Below are 23150 nucleotides of genomic sequence, written 5' to 3' on the forward strand. Positions count from 1 at the left end.
ATGTCAGTACATAATGTCGGACGTGAACAGCTGGGCAAACACGTGAAGTTTATCCTCTGAGGTGAAGAGCTTTTACGACTTTTTGTCATAATCGCTCAGAGCAGTTAAAACGCCATAAAGCTGGTAAGTGGAGCGCCACTGCAGAGCAGATATCTGAATAAACACAGGAGAAAGGTGTTGTCTTTACTGTGGGCAGTCCACCTGTGAAAGCAAAAGTAACCTTCATCAAGGTAGTGAGTAAACAGAGGGAGGAAGTGTGGTTTAGTATACTCTGACTACCGGAGGCCACAAAAGGTATTGGGTAACATATGTGTGAATATATGAATGAATATTATGTGTGTCATATATAAACAAACCTAAAGTCTACAGACATACTAGTAGCTCTGAGGCTCTTAAGCACAGCTATGTCTTGAGCTCAATGCTTATGTCAACAACACATGCACCAAGAGGACAATGCTAACCAAGATTCATAAGTCATAGAAGACATAATTCTGACTTTTCATTGTGATCAACAGATGAGAACCAGGAGAATATTAATGTCAGATTTGAGATACATGCTCTTGTTTCTTATGACTGAACCCAAACAAAACAGAGCAAAATGAGCATAGGCAGTCCAGAGACATATTGAGGAAATGGATCAAATTTCCTCTGAGATTCCTATCTCATATCCTTCGGATGGGAACCAGCATTGTTGATGATGATGAAATAAGTGGATGGGATACACGTGACAGACGTCTAGACAAAAGACACATGAGGCCCAGTAGCATCAACAATGAGGAAATGATTACGATGCTGTGGTCATAAGAGTGAAGCTGCAGCTTCAAATGAACCAAGCAGTTTGTAGAAGAGTAGCACTAAATAGAGAGGATGGTAAACTATTACGTCGATTCGGTGATCATATAATAGCACCAAAACCACCAATCTAAACAAAAATAAATAATCAACAAACTGCAAATAAGGTCAATTATGACTCATTCTGTCATGAATTTTGGATCCATGGAGGTTTTATGTTTGTAAACGATTTAAAACTGAGTGACGTCATTGTAAGTTGAACAGGCTGAGCAGGAACTCGGGCTATAACCAACATTTTTTCAGGCCAATGGACCTCTTAGCTGATTGAGAGATTGCGCAGGAATGGCAACAAGACGTTAGAAGTTGTGGCATGGCTAATGTTAAAAGCTCTGCAATGGTTTCTGAGGTGGAGAGTATATCAGAGTCTTCTGCTCTGTAAGTAACAAAACAATCCACTGTGGCTCAAAAATGTCTGTATGCTTGGAAAACTGAATTTCAATAATATGGTACTCAGTTAACTGACTAGTTTGTCATTATGGATAGGTCCCGCACAGTGACTTGGAGTATGGTGAGGTTGCCAGACAGCAAAATGGATTGATGGTATTGAATAAACCAGAACCATCCCACCACAATAGAATAGCTGTGGCCCAGATTTGGACCAGTTCTGGTCTATTCGGTTCACTCTTGGCTGACATCTGGCCAGGGTATGACCAACCATCATCCCACGTGGTATGTGGGCCAGATGAAGGTATCTGGTGTAGGCCAGATCTTAACCACAACAATTTTGCTATCTGGGCCTGCATACATGATTGCATGAGAAATTATTTGTAGACTATCATCAGTGCTAGTGCAAGTTAATTATTTTTTTTTTTTTTTAAACAAATGTATCTTTAGTAATAATATGTTGGGTTCATGCTAATGTATTTTACAAACTTTTAATTAAAAAGATTGTCAAATAATAACTTGGCAGCCCCCCTGCAGTAACTTTGAAGACCTCTAGAGGGCACGGACCCCCAGGAGCTAGAAACATTTTTAGTGAATGTGCCAGGCGACATTCTTGAATCACATATGCCCATGCATTCCTTGTTCTGTGGACTAAAATAAAAAGGCATAGAAAAACAGAGATTTTTGTCTTGCCATGTCATTATAGGCTACATTATAGAAGGTATAGGTCTGTTGTGTTTCATATGACTAAGCCTACGATTAAAAATATGTATTCCTTTCTCATAATATATCAGACTTTGATCCTTTGTCTGCCTGCTTATCCCCGTGTCCAAGGCCATTTGTTTATTTAAAAAGATCTAGGCTATTTAATTGTTCTATATAGGTTATTTGGGCATTTTGTTGAAAGTAACTAAAAAGTAGTGTAAAGCGGAAGTAGTAAAGTAATATATTACTCTACACACAGTAATATTGTAACGTAATATATTGCATTTTGAAAGTAACCGAACGAGTAGATGAATGATAAATGCACATTATAATAAGATGTAGTTCACTGAGCGGTTTAAACTTAATTTTACCTTATTTACGAGAAACTGAGACTTTCTTGACTTGGAAAATTATCTTTAAAATTGACAAACACATGTGATTCATGGCACAATTCAAACGGGATCAAAAATTATTAGTTTCCCTCCTTCACCATGCAAAGTTTTTCAAAATAAAGTCGCACGCGGTCCACCGGAAGGGGCGTGGCTTCGGTTCTGTATTTTCTTCCAGGGGTCCAGAAACCTTTGCTGCGCCCCTGAGTTCAGACTGCGAACTACTGTCAAATAAACTCACTTTTACATATGTCGAGGCAAAATAAACTCAAAAGGACGTGTGCCCTTAAAATAATATGACAAGAAAAAGCGTTTGCTCCCGTGAAATTATAGAAATAGTTCGCATAGCATCGATGGGTAGCTGAGCCAGCTGCGGCTGAAGTTCAGCAGACAGCGTGAGAAGAAAAAAAGCTCCTTTGACGTCAGCCACGTTAGATTTCAGTAGTCCAAGATGGCGGAGGTGAGCGGGTTGAGGAGCAGAAATCACTTCGAACCCAACTGCAAAAGCCGAGTCGTTGACGACGGTAAACCTTTGTTTATTTTGTCTAATAGGTGTCTGAGAGTTAGTCGACTTCGGCGCCAACGAGGGGAGCTGAATTTGGAAGTGTTTCAGTGTTTCTGTCGTCTTTGTCTTTGTGAGTCGCAAACTCTCGCTTTTCCGTTAGCCAGACGCTTCTGTTTTCAGTTGGGGGGGACCCGCGGTGTCCTGCCAAATGTGGTACCCCTGCCAGAATATGTCTCCTGCAGCTGACAAACATAGCGACAACACGGTCCAAACTGTATGAAAATGAGCCAGAGGGGTATACGTGCTCATCAGCGTTTGTTTTCTCGCTTTTAAAAACATGTTTTCCCTCCGAAAGCTGTTGTTTGAAACTGATTCTGACCCGGATACAAACTCGACCGGGACACCTGTCGGTGGCTCATTTGTCCCGGGCCGTCACTTTCACCTGGCCCGCAGAGAGCCAGCGGGCTGTCCGGGGTGTTTGGTCTGTAAACCCGGCTGTAGCTGCACAGTCACCGTGTGTTGGCTCCGGCTGCACCGGGTTTGAACTTTGAAACAGTCCGCGTTACACCAGTTTCCTGCAACGAGAGGTTTCGGCGTAACTACTCAGAACACACACACACACACGTTAATCTTCTCATCCTGCTAATGACTCGGATATTTTTAAATACTCTATAATTAACTTAGTCTGTTCAGTATGCCAGCAGACCTATACACGTAAATACGAAGCTAATGTTGTCCTCTGAATACAATTAGATACGCGAGGGTGTGTGAGCCAGAAAAGTAAAAGTCATTGTAAAACGATAGGTTTACACTATTTGTGTTTGTCCCCGCATCACTTAAGTTGAAAGTGCTTTAGAAAGGGATCTTTTAATGGCCTGTATGAACAGGAGGTATGACTGGAGCAAGTTAAACCTGTTTCAGTGTCTACATGTGTGCCTTAGTACTGCTTTAAGATAGACTTTTAAAAGTATGAACCTATTGATCACAACACATGAACATAAATAAATCATGGGGTAATCATTTAAACCCAGAAATGTGTATTTTTTCCCCCATAACAGAGTAAACAAGCTGTTCTCAGAGGAAAATAATGTCCCCAGAACACTGTTTTCAAGCTAGAAAGGTGGCAGGGTCTGCCAAATATAAACAAAGTAAAACAGTATGAAATTGTGGTGTTCTTTTAAGATCAGTCTGTTTATTCAGTCATGAAAACAAAGAGAGTTTGTCTTGGCATAAAAGAAATCAAGTCAATGAAGATCTTTCTCTTCTGATTAAAATGTATTCTCCAAAGCTACATAGTGCACCTTTTTAATATTAAATATCTCCATCAGGATCAAGGTTTTCATTCTTAATACCACAAAGCAAACAATATATACTGGCAAATTAGTAATGGTACATCTATCTCCTCACCTGTGACAACAGTGCTGTCTTTAAATTGGATTTAAAGCAGTAGGTTGTGATTTGTAGGGCTGCAAGTAACAATTATTTTCATTGTCGATCCTTTTCTTGATTAAACGATCAGTTGTTCTGTCTATAAAATGTCAGTCTGATTAAGTTAAAAGCTGATAATCGACAAATCGCAGCAGCTCGACTTGGTAGATAAGTTGATTGGCATCAGCAACAACTTTGATAGTCGATTAATCATTACATTTGTTTAAATTACGAAACATCATCTAGTTCAAAAAGCCTCTCAAATGTGAATATTTACTGCTTAAAAAAAACTCCTTTGGGTTTTGGTCTGTTGGTCAGATGGGACAAAGCAATTTTGGACATTTAAAACGAGAAAACTAAAAGACGTCTCGCACACTGCAGGGCTACAATATCCAAATTATTTAAAGCACTGAAGCAATGACTGTCTGATGAAGAGCAGGGTTGTTGGAAATGTCACTACTTTCTTGTTTCCTGTTTTGACTCTGCTCATTTTTTACTTGGCAACTACCCCTTTTGGCTTTGAAGTGTCATATTTTCACATTTTATCATCCTAGATGATTATTGTTTTCATTTTCACCATCCTAAAAGAGGAACAACAATCTGATACATTTTTCCTTTGCTATTAGAGCAGCAGAAAATGAATGGTCAAAACAAATTGACTTTGCACACTCTCAACCTAATTTTATTGTTGTATGCTTCTATAAACTTTATATCGACTGGTAATCAAATTGTAAATTGTCCTAGGCTCATTGCTGAAATATGATCAGGAGCCACTTATCATGATAACCCTTATGTCAACTTTCATACAGCTGACTCTGTGGCAACAACATCACAAATTGCAGCTGCTTTAATGTGCACTTTGTCCTCAGATCACAGACTCCCTTTGGTCTGCCTGCTGCAATAGAACATTTGCCCTCCTTGACTCTTGTCCAGGGAGGCCGTGTCAGGTTGTCGTTTGGCGCTGGTGTGCAGGGAAGTCAATGTACCTGCATCTTAATGGGCTACAGTGAATTCCTCGTTCTCTTTTAAAAAAATCTCGCCTCTGCATTCCTGTAGTCTCGACATAATAAACGCACGTTGCTTGATCCCATAAAGAATATTTTCCGGGTTATTTATAATGCATGGCCTGGATCAGAGGGTGTTGAAATCCCCACTTTCCAAACACTTAAATTTCCAGGGTTCTCCCCTAGGGTTGAAATAAAAATTTGAAATGTCGTAAACCTACAAAATCTTTTCATAATCGTGCTTGCAGTATACTTGTCACTGTCTTACTTACAGTAGTCTATTTTCCTTGCAGACTTAACTTCACTCCCAGAGATGTGTACATTTCTTAATTTCTACACTAAATCTCTTGAAAGAGCATCTTTAAAGTATAAAACCTCCCATGTTTAGCCAGCTGCTTGAGTTAAATGGACCACAGCCTTATCAGACTCTGCCTCAGATATAGTGCAGGAGTCCAGGGAAAGGAGAGCTGATTTGGGACGCAGTGGTGAGATGTAGGCTAGCTTGCGTAGACACTCTCTATTCTTGCCATGCATAGTTAAAGATAGACCCTCATCAGAACTGGAGGGATGCGAGACTGAATATACTCACGTGTTTATGTGTGATGTACCGTACAGACTCGTCCCTTGGTAACTTTGTGTGTTTTGTTCATTGGCAGGAAAACATGTAGGCCAGTTAACATCTGCTCAGTGCCTCCATAAGATAAGAAGTAATGCAGCTAAATTTAGTTCTGCCTTCGTTTTCTGCCAGCTGAGCACTGGGGCAGTGCATTAGCCACTTTATCAAGTGTGGTTCTGTAGCGTGAGTGTAGCAAATGCGCATATCAGCACTGCTAATGGTTTCTGGCTGTAAAGCTTCCTCGCATGCTTACTTATTGTGTTTTGTCTCTCATACACATTCTGCTGCAATACAAACTCCTCGCAGTCCCAGCAGAATAGTGTCTTTGTGTGAGTCCCCTCTGTGGCTGCAGTCTGTGCCACTTCATGCTGCTGAGTGCTGCTCTGGACTTCAGGAGAACCTGCACTGCCACAAACTGGGAAAATGTGCAGGGCTAATTTGTGTGCTGAGCAGATTACTGTATCTGCTTTGTGCGTGCAGCAACTCCTCCAACACCAGCACAGCATTGCTGCTGTCCTCTGGGAATTTGCAGGACCTCCAGGTTGATCCTTCAGTGCCCCATTTGCAGTTTTTCTCTTGAGCAAGAATATCACTTAATTCTCCAGCGCCTGGGAGTCAAACAAGCCTGCATTTCCACCTCTTTAAAAAAGTACATAAAATAAACAACACAGTGACTCCATTTTACACCTAAATTAGCAGGTATCTCCCTGGGCAGTTATTTCGGACTACCAGACCAGGCCCATATCTAAATGAATTGGGAGAGAGCTAGAACTTCACTTTATATGCTCACCAGGACATAAAAACTGCATTTATAGACTCGCCAGTCAAAACTGATTTAAAAATGCTTAAAAAGTTTTTTGACTTTGCTTAGGTTTAAAATGCTAGTTATACTTCTCCTGTGTATGTGCACAGTTTTACGACACCAACTTCTTTTACAGCTGACGTGACATTGTCAGCTCACTTGAACAAACCTAAGTTTAATGTCTAGTCTCTGAATAATCTCACTTTTTTCTTGGTAATCCTGTGTATTAGTGCGATATCCTCCTCTTGCATGCTTATTAGAGGTCAGTGTCCAAAGTCTTTAGACTGTTGTGACTCTGCAACAACTCAACTGGCTGATATCTTTCTTGGTTCGGCTGCTATAAAGCAGACGATTGGCTTTTGAGGGGAAGGGGCGGGATACATGTCATATCAACCATCATCTCTGGCGTTACAGACTTTTCTGGTGGTTTGTCTCTTTCTTAAAATGTCTCTGACATCACAAACACGGCTAAAAAAAGGGAAGCATAAAAAGCAAACTGATGGCCTGCGACAATGTGACACGGGTTAATTTTTTATCTTTTACTTCAGCCTCTTTCAGACTAAGTGATGTTCGAGCGTTTATTGGATCAAAGATGGATGGAAAACTATTTACATGCCAACATTTGTGACTAGAACCCGCGTCATAGCATCGTGGCGGAAAATGGATTATGCATTTGGTTTGGTTTTATAGTTGTAGCATTAATAGTCTGATTTTTTAAAATGTTTTTCACCACAATATCACAGTTTTTTTTTTTTGCTTAGACCGGCATATTGTCAGCACAGTGTTGATTTTTCTGAACCAGTTTATTTGTTGGAAATGCTCATTTGAAAATTCATTATGCAAGAATGTACTTCTTTTGAAAAAGGTGTATAATCTGGCAGTCTTGTTTTCCAGCTTTGGTTGTTGGAAATATAATTTATGTGCTCAATGCTAGACACAACCTGGGGCCATGCAGTGATGACACAAGCTTGTAATAAACTTGTTTGTACAGCATAAGATGTTCTCTTCTTGTGCCAGCCTCAAATGTCATGTCTCAGAATCCAGCAGCCAGGACACAATACAAGTTTGAAAAGGGTTTTCTCCATTAAACACACAGACTTGGAGACACTTTAACAAAAAAAGAAGAACCTACTGACTTTTAACGTCCAAATCTAGCTTCATCTTCAGATAATTATCAACAGAGCTGAAATGATGAATTGATTACAATGTACAAGGTTGATTTATTTATCATTCCACAACATGGTTGTACATTGAAATGGAAGTTGTAGTTAGGAAATCAATCAATTAAGAAATAAGAAAATTATTATTAGTTGCAGCTCTAATCGGCATCTGTGTGCTTTAGTAGTGAAGGGTAAATTGTCGGTCTAAACTCTTACACAACTTTACAGGGAACATCTGAATGAGTCTTCATGACGGTTGGCTGTATTCCAGGATGATGTGCTCTTACTTGCTGGAGTAGACATAAGTTTCCCATCAGCTGTATCGTTTTTCTTTCTGTTGGATATAGGTGGTGCATCCAAGGTGTGTCTATGAATCTGTTGGTTTCCCGAAACCTTATTTGAATGTGCTGAGAGACACTGGTGCTACGGCTCAGTCCAGTTGAATGACTTGAAATGTTTGAATGAGCAATGCTCAATACTTGCCGTCTGACCTGTTCAGTGGACTCTGTCATGTATCTGGCCAAGGGATTGTCACTGTCAGTATGTACTTCAGGGAGTGTCGTATTAATCATGCACCAGTGGTGTCTGTTATTTTTACTTTGTGAATAATGCTTCATAGAGATCTAAAAACAACTCCATTAATGGGAAGGGTTATTAGTTTTGTTATACATTTCTTTGAATTGAAAATATTGGAAATGCAGTTTTGTCACACACATGATACATTTAAGACTTGAATGTGGTTATCAAACACTCATGAAAAAGGTAGGTACTGATATTTCACAGTTTGATAAATGATGAACGTCACTAGGAATTTAATAATTATAACCGATTGCAAGCATCTTTGCTGCATTATGTTTTGTATAAAGAAAAAAACACCATATTGGACAACAAATGCAGCGATACCAATATATCTGCAATAGGCCAATATTGGCTGATATCAGCTGACTGATTTATTGGTTCGGCTATAAATCTGAATATCTTTGGTTGTTGTTGGTTGTTCAGACAAAACGAGACATATGAAGATGCCACCTTGGGCTTTGGGAATTTGTGACATATAGATTCACCAGAGATTATAGACAAAACCATAAATAAATAATAGTAATCAATCATTTGTAACCCTAAAATAATGCTACCAGGATAAACTACTCATCTGCATGTATCACAGTTGATGGTTAAGCACATGTTCTTATTCTGCAGTTGTGGCAGGAAGGAAGGAATCTTGCAGTTCAAGAGGAAACGTATGCTTTAGATTAAGAGGAAAGACTTTCAGTGACAGAAGAAAAAAGGTGAAAACACTGTCTTGCTAACTTTTTTTCCTTGTGTCCCTTTTGCCGCCCCTTTGTGGTTTTCAGTGCAGGGCTATTTTCGAGCTTGACCTAGATGTGTGGACCAGAATGGATTACAGTATTTAGACCAGCACAAAATGCTGGAAACATTCCTGTATATAATTTGACCACATGGAGAGGTTTTCACTTTCTCTTTAACGTCTCAGAACAATAGTCCGTGTCCCACATGTAAACCAATTTATGACAATGAAACCTCTTCCTCTGAAAGTGTTTTTTGGTCTTGCTACATAACCCTGAATATACATTCCTCTCCTTCTTCTCACGTTACGCCCATTGGCTGAACCCTAATCTAACCAGTGCAATTTTATCTTTCTCTGTTTTGTCCTGGTATCTCAAGGCTTAAGTGGCGTGGAAGATGTCCCCATTTTTCGGCATAAGAAGAGGCCTCCTATAGCCAAGCCCGAAGACCTGGATGATGAAGTGCTTCCCAGGAACAAAGCCTCAAACAAAATTGCGAGCTTCACCTCATCGCTAGATGAAGAGATTCAGGAAGAACAGGTAATGTTTTACTGTATGTCCTGCAACGTTCCTGTCTATTGACAAGAATGCACCATACCACACTGATGTACATATGACTCTATGTTCCTGTGTCTCTTTCTTCTTTTCTCGCTGTGTACTTGTATCTAGAAGATTTAAAAAAAATATATATATATATATTGAGTCCGACGTATATACACCGTAAGGAAGAGAATACACAAACATTTTGACAATCCAAACAAATGCTCTCCATTTACTATCTGTTAAATTATTTTCGTTATGTATTGATCTGATGGTTACTTTCTCAAGTAGTTGTTTGCTCTTAAAACACCAGAAAATTTAGAAAATGATCATCATAATATCCCTGACCTTCAAAAAGTGACCAAAGGTATTCTGTTACACCAGCTGGATCCAACGTTGGAGTAGCTGGAGGCTTCAAATGTTTGGCATTTCTGCTTGAAAAGTACTTTTTAATTGTCCAAATGGTTGCAAATTATTTGTCTTTTGATCCACTAGTCGTTTCAGCTTTTTTGTTGTTATCAAAAGACTGAATTGACAAATAAATGTGACTGTTTCAATAAGAACTGCCAAGGGAAATATTTTATTTATGCAGTAAATAAAGCAGGTGTCAAATCTCTACTTTACGGTGGTAAACTTTCAAAGACTTCTCACTAAAGCGGTGCTTTCAGCAGAGAAAAGAAAGTTTCTGTGTTCTCTATTACAAGACAAAATACAAATGTTGTTCTGTTTTGTGTTATTTTACATGTGTAAATCCAAAAATGTACAAATGTAAAATACACAAAATGGAATAATATTTGTATTTTCGCTGTAAGAATTAAAATACCTTTTGGATGGAGATAGCCGTGTATGTGTGGACCAGGCCTGAAAGTGTTCATGACATCTTGTTTCCCCTTGCTCCCTCTTGTTCACTCTTTAACTGCTGATCTCAGCCTTGTAATTTTCAGTTCCCTCTCTCCTCCGCTAAAACTGCCTCATCACCACTGTAATCACTAAAATGTGTCTTGAAGCCAGAAAAAACCCTGATTGATTGCAAACTCATGTCTCCAGGATGCGGTACAGGAGGAGAAGGCGAGGCCCATCCAGATCGTGCTGGCCAACGAGGATGAGCACAGCTTTGAGCTGGACGCAGCAGCGCTGGAGAAGATCCTGCTGCAGGATCACGTGAAGGACCTGAACGTGGTTGTCGTGTCTGTGGCCGGGGCCTTCCGCAAGGGCAAGTCCTTCCTGCTGGACTTCATGCTGCGTTACATGCACCATCAGGTGAGAGAAATAATGTGGGATTTTTATACTTTTTCTAGACATACAAGGGTACATATTCCTGTGGAGATTGAAGGACAAAATAAGAGCTTTTCAGTCAGGTATCACATGATGTCAAGTGTTAGCATTATAATAAAGTACTGTAGAACAAATGTAGTTCTGTAGAAGTAAAAAAAACATGTCTGTTTGGTATAAACCCAACAAATTAACCATCACACAGATGTAGTGTCCTTGTAGGATGTTGGATGCCACACTGTTTTTGTTGATAGCAGAAAGAAGTAATCCGAAAGTTAAGTGTCTGTGCCTTTTTTAAAAAACCTTTGTGATTGCTTAAGTGTTGACTTTATCAACTTAGAATAGGCCAGTGAGGCTGTGATCATGACTAGAAAATGCAGTCTTACGCTGTTGCTCTTACATGAGTCATCCATGAGTCAAATTGGTGTAGTACATTTCTCATAACTATATATCAGTCCTGATATATCATCACAATTTTAAAAAGCAACATTGTGTAACATTCACAGTCAGTAGAGATTTTGAAAACAGGTGCGCTAGATGAACCAGTACAGCAGATGAGATTACAACCCGTGCTGGCATGTGTGCCCGAATGAGACGAGCAGAGACGAGTGCTTCCTGTTCGGTTCATACTGAGATATGTACTCAACCAGGTGAGGTACAGCAAGGTGTATGAATAAGACAGCGTGGTGCAACTGGGCTCAGACTCAGACAGACTGTAGTTGGGGAGCTCGAGTTTATGATGATTCATGTAATGTTTCATCAAGAGTTTCAGTCTAATTACCTCATGTTCTTGTTTGGTTTCTACTGGCCTTTGACATAATGTCTGTAAATAAATAACATAAATTAGCACATTACACACACACACACGTTCTTAAGTACGTCCATCCAACAACTGTGTGACTTGCACCGACACAAGTATCAACAAGTAGTCCTTCAGACCTCCTGCCAGCAGCTGGACACACAGAAACAGGCAGGATCACCTTACACTCGCTTGGACATACTCTCTCTAACACAACACACTTCAACACACACACCAGGAAAGACAGAGGAATTTCTTTAGCCTTTCTCACAGCTGTTGAGCGGCATGAACATGGGCATTCATGCGAGTCTGTCAGGCCTGCATGTGTTCACATTTTTCGACAAACACTGATGCTATTGTATCAAGATGTGGTTCTTTAACATACAGCACTCCATGTTACAGATAGTGTTAATATTATTGGACTGCAGGTATTTGTTCATATCAGATGACCATCAGCTCTGTCATAAGATGCTGGTCCGGCGTTCAGCACAGACGTCATGTTGTGGTAGCCGGTAATCAGTGTTCATATACACTTTGCTTTGCAAATCAGGTATTTGCTTGTGAGGCTTGTAAACATGTCCTGTTTGTGGTCAGTTGATCTCCTCAAACAAACAGGGTCACAATGTGCTGCTCGTACCTTGAACTCTGAGTGGGTAGATCATAACTGGACAATGTTTTTAAGTGAGTTACAATAAATCCTCTGCTACGAGAAGTGTTGGGCAAGTTACTCAGGAAGTGTAATAAGTTACTTTTTACTTATTACTCTGTTTAAAAAGTAAAACCACTTTACTTATTCCTTGATATCCAAAGTGAATTTCTTGCGTTACTTGTTATATTACTTTCACATTCTTAACATCTCCTCCAGGATATAACTCACCCAGCGAAGAGCTTCTTTACATCTGGTCCACTTAACGTCGCTCCACAACCGTGTCCTCTATGTCCAAGTCCACTTTCTGTTCATGCTGTTTCTCTGGCAGGATAGCTTCATTGTCAGCACCGTTGTTTTCTTTGAAAAGTTTCTCTTGCTGTCGTATTAGATGCTTCAGTAATTAACTTTTTTTTTTAAAAATGTTTTGCTCGTAGCCAACGTGACCTGGCCTAACAAATCTGGCAACGCAGCGTAACTTAATCCTACTGATTTGGAAATTGTAATCCATATCACTACTCATTACTGGGGAAAGTAATAATATTACAGTAATGAATTACTGGCCAACGCTGGCTATGAGTAGGACATTTTTCTTGCTGTGTTTATGGTGTTACTTTGTACTCCACACTGTCAAATCATTAGGATGGTTGTATAACTTGTAATGAGTGTGATCCTATTGACAGACAAGGAGTCCAAAACCTTTACCACGATCTAATCATCCCGGTTACTTTCTCACATGACATTGTACTATAAGATGACAGGTTATGTAATACTTTTTTCTCTTACACTACAATACATTATTAAAAGACATCTCCTCTTGAAAAATGAGTTTTTCCCCCAGGTGCTAACATGAGCCACATGCTGGTGGACTTCAGTTCATTGACCTCCTTTTTTTTCACTCCTCCCTCCCACCTCCTCTCCGTCTCTCCCCCTCACACTTTACCCTCATCTGTCCTATCAATCCATGTGGATTTCTTCATCTCTTCTCCTGTTTCTCATTGCTCTCGTCTCACCCCCTCCCTTTCTCCTCCCTCGTCCCCTCTGCTGCAGAGAGAGTCGTGGATGGGAGGTGATGATGAGCCCCTGACAGGGTTCACCTGGAGAGGAGGCTGCGAGAGGGAGACCACAGGTATTCAGATCTGGAGCGACGTGTTTGTGGTTGACAAGCCTGATGGCAGCAAGGTACACAGTTAGCAAACAAATCATACCATTAAGCCCTGAAGTTGTTGTCACGTCTGGTCAAATTTAATTGACATTCATTGCATCTCGCCCCGACAGGTTGCTGTGCTCCTCGTCGACACTCAGGGAGCATTTGACAGCCAGTCCACCATAAAGGACTGTGCCACTGTGTTTGCCCTCAGCACAATGACCAGCTCTGTACAGGTGAGACTTTAAGGAAGAAAACACGTTGTGTCTTTTCTCTCATAAAATGTCAACATTCGTCTTACTTTGTATTTCCATCTTTGTTTTCAGGTGTACAATCTCTCTCAGAACATACAGGAAGACGACTTGCAGCATCTGCAGGTTGGTGTTATTTCTTCTCCTCACAGGAAGTGGCAGCATCAAAGTTCTTCCACTTACTTTTGTTTTCTGATCACAGTTTTGTTTGTCTCTCTTACGTAGCTCTTCACAGAATACGGCCGGCTGGCAATGGAGGAGATCTACCTGAAACCTTTCCAGGTACTGGCTGCTGCTGTAGACTGTGTGTACATGTATGAGGGTTTCCACTCGTCATTAAAATGCCCTAAAAGTCTAAAATCCAATAATGTGAATATTAGGCCTAAATGTATCTTAAATATGACTATAACAGGTCTTAAAATTGATTGTATTATGAAGTAAACATTACTATTATTAATTACCACTAATGCAAACTGTAGCACAATGTGAAATCTCTCAAGTTCAACAATATCCAGCCTCGCGTTCACACACATACTACTACACCTTTTTGTATAGTCATGTTCAATTACGTGTTTATGTTGAATGTTAATAAATTAATTTACCTATAAGTAATTGACTTAAATTTTGCTGCATGTCCTTCGTACTTTTTTGCCAGTGTGGACTTAAATCACACTCATAATGGTCTTAAAAGGTCCTGAAAGTCTTAAATTAAAGCTGAAGTAGACAAGACAGTTGCTTTATTGAGTCTCATTCCCAGATGAGTTGCCCAGCGTCCCAGCCTGACTCAGTAATCAACTATCTTTCTCTAGAATTGTCTACGTCAGATTGAACTTGTTGAAACCTGCAAAAACCCTGATTAATGCAGTGTAGAACGTTTATATAGTCCTGATTTGTGAATGTTACCATTGAACATAGGGGAACATGCAGCCTGTGCATAAAATCTACCAATTCAGTTGAATGTGTGGCTGCAAGGCGAGTCATGCATTTTAAATGAATATTATTAGGAGATTATTAAAGTATCAGTAAAACTGAGAGATGTTTCGATTACAGTGTAACTGAAAACACGTAAGTTATGGAAAATCAGGGATCGGAGAATGGATCAGTATGGAGCCACTTCACCATATTTATCGTGTTATTAATATAAAGTCTCTCTGTGGTGTGTTTCAGTCCCTGATGTTCCTGATTAGAGACTGGAGTTATCCTTATGAACACAACTACGGTCTGGAAGGAGGGAACAACTTCCTGGACAAACGACTGCAGGTGAGAATCAGTTTCTACCCTGACATTTCTTCACATCGTTGAAGATCTTTGAGCAGCCGGTCACACAGTCACTGTTCCTGTCAGACACGCCACACCTCACAGACCTACTCAATATCATTGTCTGTTAAGGTGTGTGCAAATTTGCTTAGCGCTTCAAGTGTGTACACATTCACATTCAAAGCACACTTTCACTGTGAGAGTCTGGTTGAATGCTGATTCAGGTGAAGCAGAACCAACACGAAGAGTTGCAGAACGTGAGGAAGCACATCCACTCCTGCTTCTCCAACATCGGCTGCTTCCTGCTGCCTCACCCTGGCCTCAAGGTGGCCACCAACCCGTACTTTGACGGCCGACTGAAAGGTGAGGAAACGGGAACATGTACTCACAATCAAGAGCGATAGATAAAATACACCGGACCGAAATGTTCATGATCGTGTGTTTCAGACATCGATGGGGATTTTAAGAGGGAGCTGGCCAGGCTGGTGCCGCTCCTCCTGGCTCCAGAGCGACTGGTGGAGAAGGAGATCGGAGGCAATAAAGTCACCTGCAGGGATCTCCTGGAGTACTTCAAGGTCCTGCAGGATTTTATTAAAGTTACTCTGTCTCAAGGGTAGAATTAATCATTTGATAAAGAACCAACAAACGTTTTTATTTAGTAAAATTGGAAAAAAATGTTGTATTATTTTGTTTTAATTTATGACAGTTTCAATACTTTTATCATTTATTATTGTTTATTAACCTTTTAGCTGAGGTTGTACAAATTTCAGGAATACAAAGCATTTGAAGACACTCCAAGAAATGACATCACAATAATCAAAAGTATCACTCTTGCAGGCTTACATAAAGATCTACCAAGGGGAGGAGCTGCCTCACCCAAAGTCCATGCTGCAGGTTTGTTATATCTCAAATCTGAGGCATCTCATCAAGAATGAGACTTGATTTTTAGGTTTTATTCTCACCACCTGTGGTCAACAAAGCTAGCTTGAATCTCATCGTCTTCTCCTGCTTTTCAGGCAACGGCAGAAGCCAACAACCTGACTGCTGTGGCCGGAGCCAAAGACATGTACAGTAAGAACATGGAGCTGGTAAGGACACGTCTCTCTTTTACAATCATCATGAATCACAATAAATTCAGTTTAAGTCAGTCGGTCACAACGTCGTCTTGTATCTTTTCCTTCCCTTTCAGGTCTGTGGTGGGGATAAGCCATACATCGCCCCGGCTGACCTGGAGCGCTGCCACGGGGAGTTTCGCGAGCACTCGGTGCGTTTCTTCCGCTCCGTGAAGAAAATGGGCGGCGATGAGTTCTGCCAGCGCTACCAGAACCAGCTGGAGGCGGAGTTGGACGAGGCCTACACAAACTTCTCCAAGCACAACGACGGCAAAAACATCTTCTACGCAGCACGCACACCCGCCACGCTTTTTGCAGTCATGTTTGTGACCTACTTGGTGTCCGGGGTGACGGGCTTCATCGGGCTGAGCACCTTGGCAGTGCTGGCTAACCTGGTGATGGGCATGGCGCTGCTGTCGCTCTGCGCCTGGGCATACGTGAAGTATTCTGGAGAGTTTCGGGAGATAGGAACGATGATAGATCTGGTGGCCGAGACACTCTGGGAACAGGTGGGTTGTCGTCCGTGTGTGTGTTTGTCAAGGTACTCTAAGCTCAAACAGAGTGAGATGTCGGTCACTATACAGATGTACTTGGCTATGGAAAAAAATGTCTTCTTTAAATTAGGGCTGAAACTAATGATTATATTTTTGTTTTCATTTATTAAGTGATTATTTCTTTCAATTTATCACTTCTATCGCTTGGTATAAAATGTCCCAAATAGTGGAAAATGGTCCGTCGCAATTATTCAGAGCCCAAACTGATTCTGAAGCGGTTTCAAATAACATTTTCTGTCAAACCAGGAGTCCAAAACACAAAAATGTTCCATCTACTGTGATTGTACAATTGAGAAAAGCAACTAATCGTGACATTTTAGAAGCTGTAACCAGCAAATAATTCCAGTGGTCAGTCACTTACTACAAAAAAATAGTTCAGCCCTTTGTAGTTGCACAGCTTGTCCACCAGAGAGCGCTAACAAGTTTATTTTTTAGCTGTGAAATGCCCCACTTAACACATACAGTATCCTTCCTTGTCACATTTGATTAATAGCCACATTTAAGTGATTCCTGTCATGTTCAAAAAACAAATAAATTGTTCTTGGATTATTTTAACATTTGAATATCAGATTCTGCCCCAAAAAAACATTATTAGTCAGGTTGTAGCACTAAATTTAGGTCCGATTAGGCCATCAGATTAGGTAATTTCCTATTGATCAAAAAGTCAGTTTGTTCCTGCATACCAGTGTTTCCTCTACATTCATTCAGGAGTGGTGGACCTCACAGTAAGAAGACCGCCACAGTTATCTAAAACGGGAAATTGAATATTAAAATCTAGATAACAAAATAAAACGGAAAACACAAACAAGCACAAGGCCTGAAGCATAGAAGAAGCCTTTAAATCATGATCAGTTCAACAAAATGAATAATCTCAGTGCTGCAAACCAAAGCTGACACCAGCAGGGACAGATATATCTGCCACCACTGCTACGAAACGATCTGCAGCGATAACACTGCATATTGTGTAATGTTAGGGTGGAGATACAAAGTTTTCCAAATTCCTGTGGAGTAGTTACATTTCTGAAAACTGGGGATCAGTTGAAGTTGAAGCTTAAGACGAGATTCAAGATGCTTTTTAAGTAAATGACGTTTTTATTTTATTTTCTCCAGGAATACAACAGTAGTATAATGCATGTGTATGTCTGTTTTATCTTCTGTTGATGCCATGGGTTTCTGTTTTCTATATTTATTTGCCTTTTTATTTTTAGGTGTTTAAAAAGCCTGAGAAACAAGATTTCTTCCATCAGTTTTTGTTTCCTTCTGTCTCCTTCATGTTTGATTACCTTCTTTGTTTTCGCATCCCATCATCCATCAGTTTCTTTTCACCTTTCAGCGCGCTCTCTCCACACTGAAACTCCATCAGCACCTCCTTTTTATTTGCTCTCTCTTCATTCCTCCATCAGTTGTTGACCTGCAGACTGTACTCAGCCCTCATGTCTCCTCTGACTTCTCCCTCCTTCCTCTGTTCTTGTCTCTCCTCCTCCTGTCTCCTCCACTGCTTTACAGAAGACGATTAGAAAGGTGAGAGGTGTCGCGTCACATTTCTCACGTGATCTTCTGTCTGCCTCATTTCCTGCATCTCCCTTTCCTTTCTCCTCCACCTCCTGCTACCAGTGTCCCTGTCTTCTTCTTTCTTCCGTCTTTCTTCCTTTATCTCTTCCCAAACTTTTGGCTCGATCTTGTTTTCCTCCAGTGTCTGTCTGTGTGCCTGTCAGTCTCGTTCCTTGTTTAACTCTCCCGTTCCTCCCTGCTGTCCTCTCAGGTGTTTTCCAAACTCTCGGAGCCGGTCAGGAGCCGCCTGGCTTGGCCCGTCTCTCTCCTCCCTTCGTTCCCATCAGGAGCGACACTGGCACTCGGAGCTCTGACTCCTCTCAACAACAACTACAAGAAGACTAAATAGCTGCTGGACAGGCGGCGGATTTACAGACTGTTACACTTATTTCTCATACTGAATCTTCTGCAGTTTGCTGGCTTCATTTATAGTTAATTTTCAGTCCGATGGTGCTGGATTCTTAGACTTTAACCTCTGAACTTCACTGAATGTATCTGAACACACCAGGACCATCTCAGGATCTCAAGGACTTGAAGCTCAAACGGTTATTAACCATCCTGGATTTCTTTAAATCTTGTTTTGTGTGAGACGTTTCCGTTGGAGAACACTTCCTGTTTTTGTTCCTTAAGCGTTTCTCTTCCCTAACCTACTTTCTTTCAGTTTCTTTGTCCCCTTTTCTCAACTGTTTCACTTCATTCCTCCTCTCACTGAATCCTCTTTGTCTTCTCTCCTGCAGGTTTTGAAGCCATTAAGCGAACATTATATGGAGGACAACGTCAGACAGACGGTGGTAAACTCAATCAGAGCCAGCTTGACAGAACAGGGCTCGCAGCACACCAAGTTAAAGACTCACTGACGCTCTTCCTCCTCCTCTTCATCTCCTCTCCCCCGTCATGTTCACCACCCTCCTGCCCACTCAATCAATGTGTTCAATCCTAGAACTGTGGAACTAGTTCAACACCAAAGCTGACCCTCTCCAAACACCCTTCATCACATCACTGCCCCCTTCCTTATTTGCTGTTGTGGACCTGTAGGCTCGCCGTCTGCCCTGCTCTTCATCGCCCCCCAGTGCCTCGGAGCAGAAACTGCACTTTCACGAGAGGACCGAGCAGAGAAGCCGGCAGCGTCGCCTCTTGCCAAAACAGGACCTGAAGGACTGTCATCTTCTCGTGTGCCATGCTGCCATAGATGCACACACTGACATATTTGCTGTTAGCAGCTAAACTCGCTTCAGGATTGAGCTGTAATTCAGGGACACCGCCGTGGGCAGCTGTAATCAACAGTGGATGCAAACTAAAATCCTTTTCTGTGCATTTAATGGTTTTGTCTTAACAGGCCAGACGGTTCAGAGCTCAGTCGACTTCCTCTTCGGACTGTTTATTAACGTTTCCTGCAAGCACAAGTAGCGACAAATCGACTCAGAACACTAATAACGAGGAGATTTTTGTCCTTTTTTTGGTTGTTTCAGTAAAATCAGGTAACAAATATTGATTCTGCTGAATTGAAAGTAAGAGGGAGATTATTTTAACTGTCAAATGTTGATCCTCTCCTGGTTAATTGATCAGTCTCCTTCTCCAAATCCGAAGAGTGCAGGAAATCAAACAAAACTGAATTTTTCTTCTTCTGGTGTTTTAATCCACCTCGTGGCTCCAATTCCTCAGTACGTCTCTGCGTGTTTCCCTTAAATATTTCCTGAAAAGAGCTGTAGGACGTGTGATCTGCTTTTAACGTAGAGCTGACGTGTTTTATCTGGCCTTTAGTGTCTCGTAGCGGACTGTTAAGAGCTACTGTGTTGTAGCATTAAGCTAGCTAAGAGCTTGTAGAGCTCAGGCCTCTGTAGCCAGGTAGCCAGAGAGGACTGTCATCTTGAACCATTTTCTCTTCTACTGCCTTTTCATCAAAGCTGCCGTTTCCCACCACATCTTTAGGAACTACAGGCTGTAAGTTTGATTCTTGGAACTGTGGATGTGGATCCTTTTACATTTTGGAAAATATGGCGAGAGTTGGATGAGAAGATTGAGTCTGCTCATATTTGTTGGGTGATTATGAAGCTAAAGCTAGCAGCCAAGCCTGTTAGCTTAGCATAAAATGCTGCAGGCAGAGTGAAGCAGCCGCACTTTGACCAGTAGTCAAAAATCTGATTAAAATGGACCTCTAAAGCTCAATAATTAACAGTTTATGTCTCATTTGTAAAATAAACAAAGTGTAAAACTAAACAAATTACACAGACCTGTTACTTAGTACTTCTCAAAGTGTGGTCCGGGGAACCCAAGGTGTCCTTTAGGGGGCTCTAAGAGGTCCCCAACAAAAAGGGGAAGTAACAAAAAACAGAATGTGTGACTGAAACTTTTATTATGACAGAAAGTGTATGAAACTCATGGCCAAAACAAAGTGAAGCTCATGTGCTGATGTTGGCGCCCGGTTTCTAGCAAGAACATTTAAATTAATTAAAATATATATATATTTAACATTGTTCATGCTGTTTTATTTATGTACTCTGTAAATATATACCATCCTTAATTATTATTTTTCACAATTTGTGCACAGCAGGCAGAGTCACTTTACGCAGGACATAACTTAATTAAGAAAACATGGCTTATCGTTCCATTTTACTTTACAATGCCATAAAACAGGTGCTTTGATTTGGTCCGTGGTCCGATGTTAAGTTTCAGTTTGGGCATGCCTGAAACAATTTCATATAAAATGGAGGCCAATGATCTAATTTGTGTCAGTTTGGGGTCCTTGGAAGTGGAAAAAGTTAGAGAACCGCTGAATAAGTGGATGTCAGAGCCTCAGCTTTATGCTAAGATGAGCCAACCTGCTTTTAGCTGTAGCATCATATATGGACATGAAAGTGTATCAATCTTCCCATTTAACTCTTGGCAAAGACGCGAGAGGCCGATCACACAGACACCTGCAAAACCATTGTTTTCCTCTGGTACGGCGTCCATGACGGCGCTCCTCTCGAGCGCTGCGTGTCATGTCTTTCTAGCAGTTTTTAGAAGTTGAAATATGCTCAACTTCACAGCGCAAGAGTCGCACCACGCCGTTTTGCCCAAATCATGCTTTTCCAGGGTATTTTTAAACGACTGAACCTGAAGAGACAAGTCTGTGTGGTCGGCCCCAAAGTGAGCATATTTCCAAAAATGTTGAACTACTCCTTTAACTGACATGAAACGATTCTGCCCTCCTCCTGTAAGGTCGTGTGAATCTAAATCACTGGACTTTTCTCTCTTCAGTGAAAGATGATGGGTCAAGTGATTAGCGACTCCACAACAGGAACCTGACTTAATGTTATTCAGTTAAATGGACTGAACCTTTCCCCCTTTTTATCTTTACTCTGTTCAACAGCTGCATCACATCTGTCTGAGCTCTTCTGCATCGATTCCATCCACATAATTTCTCACCTCAAGCGCCAGTCTCGTACTGTACAGTCTCTCTCTCTCTCTTTGTGTTCACATATATTACAAACCGGGCATGTATGTTGACTTAAATATTTAAATAAACTTTGTATACATTTTATAGTGAATCGGTTGACGACGACTGTTTGTTCTTCTTCTCTTGATCGACTTTAACAGTCTGTGGTTTGTTTAAGAATGATAAGTGGCTGCTGTAGGTTTACACTAGGCTTCTCCTTCTCTGTTAATAGAAACATGTGGTGTGAATACTCTGATTCTGATAGGAGAATTTTTTTGATTGTGACGAGTGGGTTGGAGACGATGTCTGTCTGCCTTTTAAAGATATCTCTGGTAATTTATTTTTGAATAAAATGTTTACCTTAAGAATAAATCATCAATTGAAGTCTTTTGGCTCCCGGTTGTCTTGTTTTTTGTATTTAGTCTGAATCAAATTCAGTGTAGAAGCAACTAATGTTTTAATTTAACTGTTGTTTTCTTTCTTGCTTACAGCTTCTTTTTTTTTTTTATTTGAATATTTACTTCAAAGTCAACTGTTCTTTACTAATGTTTAATTCTAGCATGTTTTAGGGCAGCGGCTCTCGACCTTTTCAAGTGGCGACCCTCCAGAAAAATCAGGTTGTTATTCACTACCACCCCTCACCTTAATTACACTAAGTGTTGCTGGAGTTTTGTCCAATGTGGACTTTTCTCTCTACTCGATGGACCTTTTTAAAGTAGGTGAAGTTGTGCCAGAGACCCTGCAACATCTTCAAAGTGCCAAAATGGGGAAAAAAAGGTTTTTTTCCAGTGAGATCAGAACTCATGAACACATCGACTATTACAAACACATTCAGTAAAATCTATGTTAAGACAAAGTTGTGTAAGATTTCAGAAGAATAATAAATACTAAGAGTGAGGACAAAAAAATGGACTGAAAAATTAAGGGAGTCGTCGAAATGTTGCATAAATACATTTTGATAGTTGATTTAAATGACTTCTCATTACCCCTCGTTATCATTCAAAGTGTTTTTGAAAGTTGTGTTTGCTGTATTTGTAACCAGTGCCAGAAAATGTGATTGAGTGAACTGAGTCGGGGCAAGTGTGGTAATAGAGTTGGTAACTTGAGGCTTATATTAAGAAATGTGATGAAACAGCGGACAGCAGCTGTGATGAGAAACCTCATAAGTCATACTTGTTTGTCGTCTTTGTGTCAAATTGTGACATTTCAGTGTTTGAATCAGAGGCTTTAATTCATAAAGGTCACTGAGAAATTACCAAAACAGAAGGGAAAGGCTGCATTTTTGTGACTGATACGGAGGCGTATTCATGTGTCCCTCTGGATGGTTAACTTCATTATTTAGTCACATGCAGAGGCAGCGCAAGGAAAAGATCAGTGGAGGAACGCAGCCAATCAGGTGGATTAAATACAGATCTGTTTGCATCAGCAGAGTGACCTAAAGACGCCTCGGTGTC

The 23150-nt window shown here is 40.7% G+C and overlaps 1 protein-coding gene across 2 annotated transcripts; it reads left to right on the forward strand.

The window, feature by feature from the left end:
- Positions 1-2620: 2620 nt before the first annotated feature.
- Positions 2621-22080, forward strand: atl2 (atlastin GTPase 2). Of its 2 annotated transcripts, none has more exons than XM_084374684.1 (14): positions 2621-2854; positions 9529-9689; positions 10737-10949; positions 13457-13588; positions 13685-13789; positions 13880-13930; positions 14030-14086; positions 14972-15064; positions 15286-15424; positions 15509-15636; positions 15899-15955; positions 16078-16149; positions 16251-16682; positions 18490-18989. In XM_084374684.1, the coding sequence occupies exons 1-14, from the start codon at positions 2782-2784 to the stop codon at positions 18625-18627; spliced, it is 1851 nt and encodes a 616-aa protein (XP_084230810.1). In that variant the 5' UTR covers positions 2621-2781; the 3' UTR covers positions 18628-18989. The 2 variants fall into 2 exon arrangements, with proteins under 2 accessions (XP_084230810.1, XP_084230809.1); XM_084374683.1 differs by lacking the exon at positions 18490-18989 and adding an exon at positions 19016-22080 and having other exon boundaries at positions 2635-2854.
- Positions 22081-23150: the final 1070 nt, after the last annotated feature.

The sequence above is a fragment of the Pagrus pagrus genome (genome assembly GCF_965226575.1).
Source record: "Pagrus pagrus genome assembly, chromosome: 15".
In the NCBI taxonomy this organism is placed as follows: domain Eukaryota; kingdom Metazoa; phylum Chordata; class Actinopteri; order Spariformes; family Sparidae; genus Pagrus; species Pagrus pagrus.

Coding starts and splice junctions, on each gene's coding strand:
- atl2 (XM_084374684.1), top strand. CDS start 2,782: ATGGCGGAGGTGAGCGGGTTGAGGAGCAGAAATCACTTCGAACCCAAC. Junction 9,690..10,736: donor AAGAGATTCAGGAAGAACAG/GTAATGTTTTAC, acceptor TCATGTCTCCAG/GATGCGGTACAGGAGGAGAA. Junction 15,637..15,898: donor ATCTCCTGGAGTACTTCAAG/GTCCTGCAGGAT, acceptor TCACTCTTGCAG/GCTTACATAAAGATCTACCA.